The 11,640-nt window shown below is 47.1% G+C and overlaps 3 protein-coding genes across 7 annotated transcripts; 2 read left to right on the plus strand and 1 right to left on the minus strand.

Annotated features, from left to right (window-relative positions):
* The first annotated feature begins 970 nt into the window (after positions 1 to 970).
* On the plus strand, positions 971 to 8,886 carry LOC6589193 (CD109 antigen). Of its 5 annotated transcripts, none has more exons than XM_026988263.1 (8): positions 971 to 1,056; positions 1,909 to 3,186; positions 3,246 to 3,507; positions 3,565 to 3,832; positions 3,948 to 4,137; positions 6,526 to 6,704; positions 6,771 to 7,669; positions 7,728 to 8,886. In XM_026988263.1, exons 1-8 carry the CDS (start codon positions 995 to 997, stop codon positions 8,820 to 8,822), a joined length of 4,233 nt encoding a protein of 1,410 aa, XP_026844064.1. In that variant the 5' UTR covers positions 971 to 994; the 3' UTR covers positions 8,823 to 8,886. The 5 variants fall into 5 exon arrangements, with proteins under 5 accessions (XP_026844064.1, XP_026844066.1, XP_026844067.1 ...); XM_026988265.1 differs by lacking the exon at positions 3,948 to 4,137 and adding an exon at positions 4,395 to 4,575; XM_026988266.1 differs by lacking the exon at positions 3,948 to 4,137 and adding an exon at positions 4,743 to 4,914.
* Positions 8,873 to 9,798, minus strand: LOC113565645. Its single transcript, XM_026988268.1, has 4 exons — positions 9,645 to 9,798; positions 9,185 to 9,579; positions 8,985 to 9,112; positions 8,873 to 8,928 (listed from the first exon to the last, which is right to left on the minus strand). The coding sequence occupies exons 2-4, from the start codon at positions 9,389 to 9,391 to the stop codon at positions 8,898 to 8,900; spliced, it is 366 nt and encodes a 121-aa protein (XP_026844069.1). The 5' UTR covers positions 9,392 to 9,579; positions 9,645 to 9,798; the 3' UTR covers positions 8,873 to 8,897.
* Positions 9,799 to 10,022: 224 nt separating this feature from the next.
* On the plus strand, positions 10,023 to 11,602 carry LOC6588910 (zinc carboxypeptidase). Its single transcript, XM_002014580.2, has 5 exons — positions 10,023 to 10,211; positions 10,268 to 10,395; positions 10,458 to 10,845; positions 10,898 to 11,285; positions 11,348 to 11,602. The coding sequence occupies exons 1-5, from the start codon at positions 10,038 to 10,040 to the stop codon at positions 11,557 to 11,559; spliced, it is 1,290 nt and encodes a 429-aa protein (XP_002014616.1). The 5' UTR covers positions 10,023 to 10,037; the 3' UTR covers positions 11,560 to 11,602.
* Positions 11,603 to 11,640: the final 38 nt, after the last annotated feature.

Raw genomic sequence — 11,640 nt, forward strand, 5'->3', positions numbered from 1 at the left:
AAGAATCTCGAACTGTTTTTAAATCTTTGATAACAAAAAGAACAGATTAAGGAGTAGTAGTTCTACTAGTACTTATATTATTCATTTCATGCTGTATTGTTCCCCAAAGTTATCTCTCTTGGAAGCGCCATAGCTTTTTGATGAATAGTTTCATAAAATCAACGCTTAAATTTTGTCGGGGTATATCCCTCTTAATTAATTGCGTAAGAAAAATACCCAAATCACATTCAATATTTACATAATATTTAGCACAAAAGGGCGTCTTTAGAGCGTTTTCAATGCACGATGCGGTTAATGCTCTCACCAGAACATCTGGATTTCTGGAAAAGAAATATAAAAGAAAAGAGAAGTGAAAGAAAAGCTGAATATAGGTCTGACATGCGACTACATTGCTAAATAAATTCGTTTTATTTAATTTTGATTTTTACGTTTAATGGCATAATTAATATTAAATACATAGCGCGGGCTTAACCCGTAAAATCTTATCGGAACGCTACTAAGAACTGATAACACAGGTCAAACATCTCGCTGATCTGCCTCAGATCTCACACTGCCTTTGGTTCAATCAAAACAAATAAACACAGAGATTTATCATCAGTGACGTAGAGATCGACACTGTATGTATATGTATGTGCCTACCGATCGTGCGGATCTATTGGAGCGCGACAAAACTCCCCGCAACAAACAAAATAGAGAGACGCGACGTCCCAACGAATGGGAGAGAGATCGGATCGGGAGCCGATGTCCGATCACTTGGAAATCGTATTTAAGCCCCGTCTCGTTTCAAGCGCAGCTCATTTTGGATCGTGCCGGCCACTGTGTTCGTCTCTTGAGGTCAGTTCTTGATTGTTCGCGTGTGAATGAGAAAGAGAGAGAGCAAAAAAAAAAAACATTGTCATAAACCTTCGCGTGAAATAAGACAACATATATACAATATTATGTGCCAGAAATAATCAAAATTCTTTTACAGCTTGTGTCGTGACCCGTTGCCAAAATGTTGAGGATATGTCTCAGTGTTTTTCTGTTGCAATTCGCATTGTTAATCAATGCCACCGGGTGAGTTCTGTTATACAGAGTCATATACATGCATACATATGTATACGTACATATGTATATGGTCCAATCGATCGCTTATCATTTAAACTAAGGAAGCTTACTGTCAGGTGCCATATGAACCAATAAACTGATATTCAAATAATAGACTATGTCAATAAAGTTGTGTATGCACCCAGCCAGTGTATGCCTGGCCACGTCTACTATCCAGATAATGTTCAAGTGTCACTCTTTTGGTTCCCTTCAAACCGGTTAAAAAAAGCCTTGCAGTCTGGAGTAGATGGCTTTCTTCTTTGGGGAGAGGTGCTCGTTCCACTGATTATCGGAACACGCGTCTGCCTAGGGGGGAAGCACAGCGGGACATTCAATGGGGGAAAAACAGAGAACCTTTTTGTTTGTAACATACAAATTTTGTGAGTGTGGGATCCGCTTAATTGCGGGTGTCATAAAAGTTTAATATTCATATACCCTGTACCCCATCGTGATCTTGGGAGTATGTTTTTGATTACGTGAGACAGGGACAGTACAGAAACTACTATATAAAGCCAATGATCTCTATTTTTAGAGATAAATCCGAGTATGGACTATAAAAACATCATGTTTCATGTCCGACAGTATATAAGAGGTACCGCACAGCTTGTTACACTCAAGAACACCATTATATTATTTGTTTTGCATTATCAGATTCAAACAGAATCAATCATAGAGAATAGAGAATCAGAATACAGTCATTAATTAGCGAATTATACATGGAATTGCAATTAAGAAATGGTAATCGTAATCCGCGAATGATAGTTCATTGCCAGCAATCAGTTTTGTTTAATTAAACAAATCTTTTGTGTACATATATTGCAGCCTCTATTCGGTTGTGGGGCCTGGCACCATCCGCTCCAACTTCAGGTACAATGTGGCCGTGTCCGTGCACAAGGCGGACGGCCCCAGCCAGATGAGAATCAGCCTCAATGGACCCTCCTACAACGAGACAAAGGAGATCGAGGTAGAGCCCATGTCCACCCAGAATGTGGGGTTCGATGTGCCGAAGCTGGCCAGCGGGGACTACAATCTGACAGCAGTCGGAGTGACGGGCATCGTCTTCCAGAACTCCACCAAGCTGAACCATGCCGACGATAAGCTCCCGACCTTCATTCAGACCGATAAGGCCACCTACAAGCCCGCCGATCTTGTGCAGTTCCGAGTACTATTCGTCGACGAGTACACTAGACCGGCCAAGATCGACAAGCCCATCACGATAGCCATCACTGATGGGGCCCAGAACCGCATTAAGCAGCTGTCGGACATCAAGCTGACGAAGGGCGTGTACTCCGGGGAGCTGCAGCTGTCCGAGCAGCCAGTGCTGGGCACCTGGAAGATCGCCGTGAGTGTGGACGGCGATGGCACGGAGACCAAGACATTCGAGGTGGATAAGTATGTGCTGCCCAAGTTCGAGGTGATCGTGGAGTCGCCCAAGGACGTGGCCGTGCAGGATAAGGTGGTGAAGGCCACGATCAGGGCTAAGTACACCTACGGCAAGCCGGTCAAGGGCAAGGCCACCGTCTCGATCGAACCAAATTTTGCACACTATCTGAACCATGAATTTGGAAAACAGGAAAAGACGATCAATTTAGATGGCAAGGGACACGTGGAGTTCAGCATCGAAGGCAACCAATACCGTGGCGGCTACTCTCCCCCTCTGAAAATCCTGGCCATCGTCACCGAGGAGCTGACGGGCAACAAGCAGAATGCTACAACGATTGTCAATCTGCACAGCCAACGCTACAAGATCGAGGGTGTCGATAATCCTCCCTCATATCAGCCGGGCAAGGCCTTTGTCTTTCAGATTGTGGTCAAGAATGTGGATGGTTCGCCGGTCAGGGATTCCACGAAGAAGGTCAAACTGAGCTTCATGAACGGGAATCGATTTTCCGGAGGAACTCGGCAGGAGTTCAACTTTGAGGGACCTCTAAACGAACACGGCATGGCCTCCTTCAACGTCACTCTGCCCGAAATGGAAATGAGTTATGTGAGCATAAATGCCGAGTTCGGAGACTCCTCATCCTACGTGGGGAGCATCTCAAAGTTCCATCCTGCCTTAGAAACCGACGAACCACTCAAGATTGAAGTGAAGACCAAGACGTAAGTACGGCGGAACACTTTCACCGTAATGTGATAGGCTAACTTTTGCTTTTCTTCAGGCCAAAACTAGGCGAGACTGTTTCCTTTGATGTCAAGTCGAATGCCGATATACCCTACTTTGTGTACACGATTGTCGCCAGGGGAAACATCGTGGACACCGACTATGTGGATGTACCAAAGGGCCGCAAGACTCACACGGTCAAGTTTGTGCCCAGCTTTGCGATGGTACCCCTGGCCACGATCTTCGTGCACTACATCTTTGACAACGAGTTGCGCTTTGAAGAGAAACGAATCAACTTCGAGATGGATTTCACCAACTCGGTGGGTGCTCAAGGGTTTGATTTGAAGCGGCACGTACTAACCAGAACAATTTAATAGATTGAAATATCTGCGCCGGCGGATGCAAAGCCCAGCGAAGAGATTAAGCTGCGTGTGAAGACGGATTCCGATTCTTTTGTGGGCCTTCTCGGAGTGGACCAGAGTGTTCTGCTGCTGAAGTCCGGCAACGATCTGAGCCGTGATGAGATCTTCAACAGCCTCAGCAAATACCAAACGACGACCCCCTATCGTCGCGGCTTTGGCCGATATCCTGGAGAGACCTCAGGATTGGTGACCCTGACCAATGCCAACTATCCCTACAATACGGGTAAGACTGGGTTTGTATGTATATTCTGTAGACTACTTTGAGGGATTGTTAAATATTGCAAAGAGTTTGTTTGGTCGCATTGGAAAAAGGAGAACTTAAGCCGCATTTCCATCAGATTTCCCCGACTATGTTAACGAAGAGCCGCAAGTGGAAGCAAATTTTCAAGCCATACCTATTAGTGTTGGCAGTCCACCATTGGGATTTGGTAATGCCATTTACAATCGCGAGCCAGTGATTAACGGCGACCCAGAAATGCCAATACGTCAGAACTTTGCCGAGGTCTGGATATATGACGAAAGCCGGAGGTGGGTGCCGCCCTCGAACGTCTACACACGATATTGCACCTTAACGCACAGCTCTCTATGCTTCCTAATCACAAATCTATGGCTTTCTAAGGCTGAGGCTCTCTCGACGCCATGCACCAATACTAATACTTGAAACTTGCTTGTGCAGAACATCCGATTTTTCGTAGATACTCGTATAAAAGAGTTTCCAAAGAACTCGGAAAGGTACTACAAGTAATCGTGATTGAAAAATCGAATACCCCCCACCCAAATTTTAGCTGTTCAGTATGCTGATGCTGGTTTGTATATGACGGACAACTTTGAGTACGAAGAAGCAGAAGTAGACGACGATATTGATACCGTTGATTCGCACTCGCCGTCTGAAACGAAGGTAGACATCGTACGCACAAACTTTGCCGAGATCTGGATATGGCATTCGCAATCCACCGGCCACGGGAGGTGGGTCTACGGTTATCTAAGTAGTGCATGAACCCCCCTCCGAATGCACACCAGTCATCTCTATCCAAAAAAGTAGATTAAAATCTAACTCCACCTTGAAAAAACTAGTTCAACTTTAGGCTTTAACCATATACTAATGATATACATATATATATATCCCGATGCAGATGATCTTATAGTACCTTTCTTTGTACTAAATTCGCCAATGCCGGTTGCATTTTCGATTGCGGGGGCATCTGGAATACCCGGCCCTCCAGGTCCTGCTTCAGCCTCAGGCGCAGTCCTTCCACAGATTCGGAAAGAGTTTCCGGAGAATTGGATATTTTACAATGCCGAAAAGTAACCATAATTGAATGAATACTCTTCCCCGTTGTGCTTTTTGTGTGTGTTTGGGTATCAGTAGGATTAACTCTCTCTCCACGCTTTGAATGCCCTAGCTTCTTCCTACTAAAATCAACCGTCAGTTGCAAGAGTCTTCCTTTAACATACTATAGCGATGGAACTGCTGTCTCCGCCCTTCATTTGGTTTTTACATCGAACTTCTATGCCTATTAGGAAGACGGTGGTTCTCAAGACCTCTGCAGCGTTTTCCAGCATTAGGAAATGGTATAATGAATCAAAATCTCCTACCAATGATACCATCTGTATTTTTGAGCACCACAACGCCACCATCACCTACAGCCTCAGTGCCCCATATTCGAAAAGAGTTTCCGGAAAACTGGATATTTTACAATGCTGAAAAGTATGACCCTTTAGGCATAGTTTTTGTGTGTAGAAGGTGTGCTCTATGTGCTTGACTAACAACACTACTTTTAAGTAATGGCTACACAAATGCAAAAACATATCTCACCATTATCTATTGTGCTAGATCTGATGGGACAGCCTCGAAATTTTTTTTGGTTAAGCTCCTCAGGGGATGCTTTCTTACAATTAATCAATATCTTATTAGGTTATCCTAGGTGGTTTTCCTCAGGAGACTATTTCTTAAGGTCTGGAGGAATTGAAGCACGTACTTGGTATGCGATGCCCCAATCCCGCGCCTTTGGCTCAGGCCTTGCGGCTGCTTCGGCATCAGAACCACAATATTACGAAGAATTGGCACCATCGGCACGAGCACCAGCCCCACCACCAGTGATACGTAAAGAGTTTCCGGACACGTGGATATTCCTAAATAGTTCCGAGTAAATTCTATTCACTTAATGGCATGACTTTGGGGGACTCACAAGACATTCCCTCATTAGCCCATAATAAATGGCATTCAAATTTATATTTCAAGAACCAAATGAATACAAGTGCAAGCCCATATCTCATCAATACCTATTGTGCTAGGTCTGATACGCCCTACAAATTGGTTATAGGTTGAAGCTCCTCAACGGATGCCTACACAAAGTTAATCAACATCTAATTCCCAGATCTCAGACAGTGGTCTGATGACGTGGTTTATCACTCACTAGCTGAAGAACCCGAGCACCGCCGTAGTTATGATCACATTATTGTGGCTCATGCTGAATATTATGCACCACCAGCACTTCCACTGATACGTAAAGAGTTTACAGATACTTGGATATTCTTAAATAGTCCCAAATAAATTCTGTTCACTTAATGCCATGCACTGTTAACTGTCGGGTGACTCATAAGACATTCCCTCATCAGCGTAAATGAATATTTCAATAACCAAATGACCAGTCGGCATACCTAAAAAAGTTCCGTGAAACTAAGAAAAGCATTCCACCGAAGAGTAACCTAACTGAAGTTCCTTTCCACTAACATTTTCCCAGCTCTTTCCCCCTGCATGTTGTCATTGTTTTAGAGGTGGAAGGATATATGTATATATAAGTGTCAACTAAATCGTCAGTTCATTTAATCCATTATGTGGATCGTCCGTTACTGTATATGTGGTGTATCATGCTTTGTTAATGAGGTGGAAATTAATCGTATAATCTTCAATAGAACGGATGCCGATGGCTTCACTTTTGCGAAGAAAGTCCCGGATACCATTACCTCATGGGTTGTCACGGGCTTCTCGCTGAACCCCAGCTCGGGCATCGCCCTGACCAAGAACCCCAGCAAAATCCGAGTATTCCAGCCATTCTTTGTGTCCACCAACTTGCCGTATTCCGTGAAAAGGGGTAAGTGCTCAAATCCCTAAGCCAAAATCAACTTCAACTCATCCCCGTCTCTTGGGTTCACTGAAGGCGAAGTGATAGCTATACCCGTGATCATATTCAACTACTTGGACAAGACCCTCGATGCCGAGGTCACCATGGACAACACGGATAAAGAGTTCGAGTTCACAGAGGCCACAAACGAGGTGGAGGAGAAGGCCAGCGACGAGGTGCGCCGAGTAAAACGCGTAACGATACCCGCAAACAGCGGCAAGAGCGTCTCGTTTATGATTCGCCCCAAGACTGTGGGCTCCACCACCCTGAAGATTACCGCCACTTCGCCCCTAGCCGGCGACACCATTCACCAGAAGTTGAAGGTGGAGCCCGAGGGTGTCACTCAGTTCGTGAATCGAGCGGTTTTCATCAACCTGAAGGAACAGCCCGAGATGTCGGAGACTCTCGAAGTGCAGATACCCACGGAGGCGGTGCCCGACTCGGAGTTTATCGAGTTCTCGGTGATGGGCGACCTGCTGGGTCCCACACTCCAGAATCTCGACAATCTGGTGCGAATGCCGTACGGCTGCGGGGAGCAGAACATGGTGAACTTTGTGCCCAACATCCTGGTGCAGAAGTACTTGGAGGTGACCAACCGCAAAATGCCCAGCATTGAGGCCAAGGCAAGGAAGTTCCTGGAGATCGGCTACCAGCGGGAGCTGACCTACAAGCATGACGATGGCTCCTACAGTGCTTTCGGCAAGTCCGATCCGTCGGGCAGCACTTGGCTCACCGCCTACGTGATGCGATCCTTCCACCAGGCGGGCAAGTACACCGATGTGGATCCCAAGGTGGTGACCGCTGGCCTCGACTTCCTCCTGTCCAAGCAGAAGGAGAACGGAGAGTTCCCTGAGGTGGGTAAGCTCTTCGATAACGCCAATCAGAATGAGTTGGCTCTCACTTCTTTCGTCCTGCTGGCCTTCTTCGAGAACCATGTAAGTACTGATTGGTCTTTGAAAATGAAATCTGACTAACTTTTGGCCATCTTTGCAGGAGCTCATTCCCAAGTACCAGAGTGCCATTGACAAGAGTGTGCAGTATGTGGCCGAGGAGGTGGACAAGACGGAGGATCAATATGCTCTGGCCATTGCCGCTGTGGCCCTGCAGCTGGCCAAGCATCCGCAGGCCGAGAAGGTGCTGGCCAAGCTGGAGAGCGAGGCCAAGCAGGAGAACGACCGCAAGTGGTGGTCTAAGGCAACGGAAACCAGCGGCGAGCAGTCCAGTCGCCTCACCATCTGGCGTCCCCGCAGCAACGATGTGGAGATCACCTCCTACGTTCTGCTGGCTCTCCTCGAGAAGAATCCCGCGGAGACGGCGTTGCCCATCGTCAAGTGGCTGATTGGGCAGCGCAACAGCAACGGAGGCTTTGCCTCGACCCAGGACACAGTCATCGGCCTGCAGGCACTGACCAAATTCGCCTCCAAGACAGGCTCGGGCACTGGCACAATGGACGTTGAGTTTGTTCCCTCGAACGGCACCAAGTCCACCATCAAGGTGGAACCCGAAAACGCCCTGGTGCTGCAGACCCACGTACTGCCAAAGACCACGCGTAAGGTCGATTTCACGGCCAAGGGCACGGGGTCGGCGATGGTTCAGCTCTCGTATCGCTACAACCTGGCCGAGAAGGACAAGAAGCCCAGCTTCAAGGTTACGCCCACGGTGAAGGACACCACCTCCAGCCAGCTGCTGGTGGTCGACATTTGCGCCGAGTACATTCCGCTCGAGGATGGCGACAAGGACAAGGACTCCAATATGGCTGTCATGGAGATCGTTCTGCCCTCCGGCTTTGTGGGGGATGCCGATAGTCTGAGCAAAATCCAGGCCGTCGACCGGGTGAAGCGGGTGGAAACCAAGAACTCCGACTCCACGGTCATTGTGTACTTTGACAGCCTGACACCCGGCGATGTGAAGTGCCTGCCCGTGGAGGCAACCAAGGCGCATGCTGTGGCCAAACAGAAGCCCGCCGCCGTTTCCCTCTACGACTATTACGACACGGAACGCCGTGCCACCGAGTACTACCAGGTGAAGTCCTCCCTCTGCGATATCTGCGAGGGCAGCGACTGTGGCACCGGTTGCAAGAAAGAGTGAAGGAGTGAAGAAGAGTGAAGCTTGCAAAATAAATAAATAATCTAATCAGGTCTATGAAAATGTACTAGGTCTCGTTTATTTCCTTGCCTTCTCTGCATCTATGAGTCTAGGGAATAGCAATGTTTAGAATAGATTTACGGTGGGATTGTTTGATAAACTTACTTTTGAACATCGGGCACCAACAGCTGCACATTGAACGACTCCTTCGTCACCGTGTTGTTAAATTCTTGTAGCACCCTTGGATGTACCATTATGTCCACCTCGTTCTTGCCTATGCGCCACAAATTATACTAGATGAAAGGATGAAAAACAACATTATTAGTAAATGAATGCCACTCGTAAAGCAACAGGTAATCTCTCACCATCTCGGGATCAGACAGCAGAAATTCGATCACTTCAAAGTGACTTTTAGTGTGGATTCCCACCCGAAACACCTTATAATTTGCATAGGAAGTCCTTATGGATGGCTTGGTGGTTTGAGGTTCCACTGTTACTGAGACTGGAGCTGGGACTGGGAGCCCCGTGGCTTGGAGAACACCAAAACAGAGCAATGCAATCACGAACAGCATTCTGAGAGAACTGGCGCTAAGTGGGGCTCAAAAGAATGCTTTATAAATATAGGAATATTTCCTCAACAGATGGCAGCTGTTGCTTTGTCCCTTGATTAATAGGTCGTTTAGCTGGAAAAAGTGTTCCAGCATATGAATTCCGGGGTACCGTCCATCGAATACTCATAGTATCAAATGTAGTTTCAGGGCTGCGGTAAAGTACAAACTATCGGATGAGAGTATCGGTGATATAGCAATGATAGACTAAAAGTACCTATCAGCAAAGACTATAAAATACCGAGATATTCCATCAGAATTCTTCACGGTAAGGTGTAGTGGTACTTCAATTCTCTCTTGGGCTATCCTTCGCCTCTAACAGCGACCCCGCTGTCCTGTGCTGATTCGGTCCACAGAATCCAAAAACAAAACACACAGCAACAAACCCTCGCCCTAACCAATGTTTCAAAACGGAATGCCAGATAATACAATAGCAAATTCTGTATCTTCTATACCTTCCAATTTAATTGAGAAATACCAATGAATATTGCCAGTAAGCTCTTGAATTTCTGTATCTTTACAACCCAATTGAGACTAAGGAAAACCGAGCGATAAAGCTGGCTGGCTACCTGAAGAGAAATAGTCGCTTATTCTATGCCAAGCACTGAACATGGGCTACACCTTCACTTTGCTCTTGGCTCTGGCACTGCTCCACATCGCCCGGGGGGCATCTGTGGGTCAGGACAGCAGGATACGCTATGACAACTATTCCGTCTATAAGATCAAGTACGAGAGTCTCGGACAGCGCAATCTTCTGCGACAACTGGCAGAGGATCGGAATAATGTGAGTGAATTTCTACGCATAAAGTCTGGGAGTCTCTAATATAATACCCCCTTCAGTTCAGGCTGTGGCATGAGGCCAAGGATGAGCTGCACCTGATGATCAGCCCCTACGGTTTGCCCGAGTTCCAGGCGGAAGTGTTGAAGGCCAATGTCAGTGCAGAGATCTTCATACCCAATGTGCAGGAGTACGTAGTGCCTATTAAGAGGTTCGGTTCCCTTATGTAATTCTCTTCCATCTGTTGCGTAGGCTAATCGACGTGGAGACGGATGAAAACTCTAGAGCCTCGAGCGATGATTTTGGCTGGAAAAAGTATAATTCGTTGGCCGAAATTGAGGCCTGGCTGGACGATATACTCGCCAGATATCCGGTAATTACGGAAGGTTTTGTCTTGGGTACATCCTACGAGGGTCGCACCATACGCGGCCTGAAGATCTCCTACAAATCGGGTAATCCCGGTGTCTTTATTGAGTCCAACATTCATGCCCGCGAATGGATAACTTCGGCCACGGCGACATGGCTTATCAATCAGTTTCTCACTTCCGAGGATCCGCTGGTAAGGACCTTAGCCGAGAGCCACGACTGGTACATTGTGCCCGTGCTAAATGTAGATGGATTTGTGTACACCCATGAAAAGGTAAGGAGATCTGTACCTCCTTTATAGCTCATTAACATTTTTTGATCTAAAGGATCGCATGTGGCGCAAGACGCGTCAGCCCTCGGAGATTTCTGCCTGCGTTGGCGTCGATCCCAATCGCAATTACGACTCCCATTGGATGGAGAACGGTGGTGCCTCCTCGAACCCCTGTGCCGAGGACTATGGGGGACCGCATGCCTTCTCCGAGCCGGAGATCCAGGCCATGTCCGACTTTGTGGGCAGCATCAAGGAGAAACTCAATGTGATGCTGGCCTTTCACTCCTACAGCCAGCTACTGCTCTCGCCCTATGGCCATACCAAAGAGGAATATCCCGAAAATTTCGACGATCTGATGGAGGTGGCCAAGGCCTATGGCGATGCGGTTGAGGCGTTCCCCTATGGCACAGTCTACAGATATGGTTCTGCTGCGGGAATACTTTGTAAGTAGTGCGGGGAAACTGGCCATTTCTGAGGGTAAATAATGGGTTGTTGTTGTGTGTAGATCCCGCCTCGGGGGCAACCAATGACTGGGCCTACAACGAGCAGGGCATCGAGATATCCTACACCATCGAGTTCCGGGACACGGGTCGCTATGGCTTCATCCTGCCCCCGGCGCACATCGTGCCCAATGCTGAGGAGGCGCTCATTGGGATTACCGCATTGTTAGATAAGTGTAAAACGTTGGGTTATCTGGAGCTGAAATATAATTTGTAATCGAAAGCATAATAAAAGAATTAAGATTCGATTACGAAAGCGATTACGATTGGAAAGGTGTTTCTTTTGGGCTGATGGGTT

The sequence above is a fragment of the Drosophila persimilis genome, unplaced genomic scaffold (assembly GCF_003286085.1).
Source record: "Drosophila persimilis strain 14011-0111.01,24,50 unplaced genomic scaffold, DperRS2 tig00000191-arrow-pilon, whole genome shotgun sequence".
Taxonomy (NCBI): Eukaryota; Metazoa; Arthropoda; class Insecta; order Diptera; family Drosophilidae; genus Drosophila; species Drosophila persimilis.

Excerpts from the sequence above, each read along its gene's own strand:
- LOC6589193 (XM_026988262.1), top strand. The coding sequence starts at position 995 with ATGTTGAGGATATGTCTCAGTGTTTTTCTGTTGCAATTCGCATTGTTA. Across the intron at positions 3,508-3,564 it reads AGATGGATTTCACCAACTCG|ATTGAAATATCTGCGCCGGC; the intron begins GTGGGTGCTCAA and ends ACAATTTAATAG. Across the intron at positions 3,833-5,524 it reads CAACTATCCCTACAATACGG|GTTATCCTAGGTGGTTTTCC; the intron begins GTAAGACTGGGT and ends ATATCTTATTAG.
- LOC113565645 (XM_026988268.1), bottom strand. The coding sequence starts at position 9,391 with ATGCTGTTCGTGATTGCATTGCTCTGTTTTGGTGTTCTCCAAGCCACG. Across the intron at positions 9,113-9,184 it reads TGCTGTCTGATCCCGAGATG|TATAATTTGTGGCGCATAGG; the intron begins GTGAGAGATTAC and ends CCTTTCATCTAG. Across the intron at positions 8,929-8,984 it reads TTGGTGCCCGATGTTCAAAA|ACTCATAGATGCAGAGAAGG; the intron begins GTAAGTTTATCA and ends GCTATTCCCTAG.
- LOC6588910 (XM_002014580.2), top strand. The coding sequence starts at position 10,038 with ATGGGCTACACCTTCACTTTGCTCTTGGCTCTGGCACTGCTCCACATC. Across the intron at positions 10,396-10,457 it reads TTCATACCCAATGTGCAGGA|GCTAATCGACGTGGAGACGG; the intron begins GTACGTAGTGCC and ends TCTGTTGCGTAG. Across the intron at positions 11,286-11,347 it reads TTCTGCTGCGGGAATACTTT|ATCCCGCCTCGGGGGCAACC; the intron begins GTAAGTAGTGCG and ends TGTTGTGTGTAG.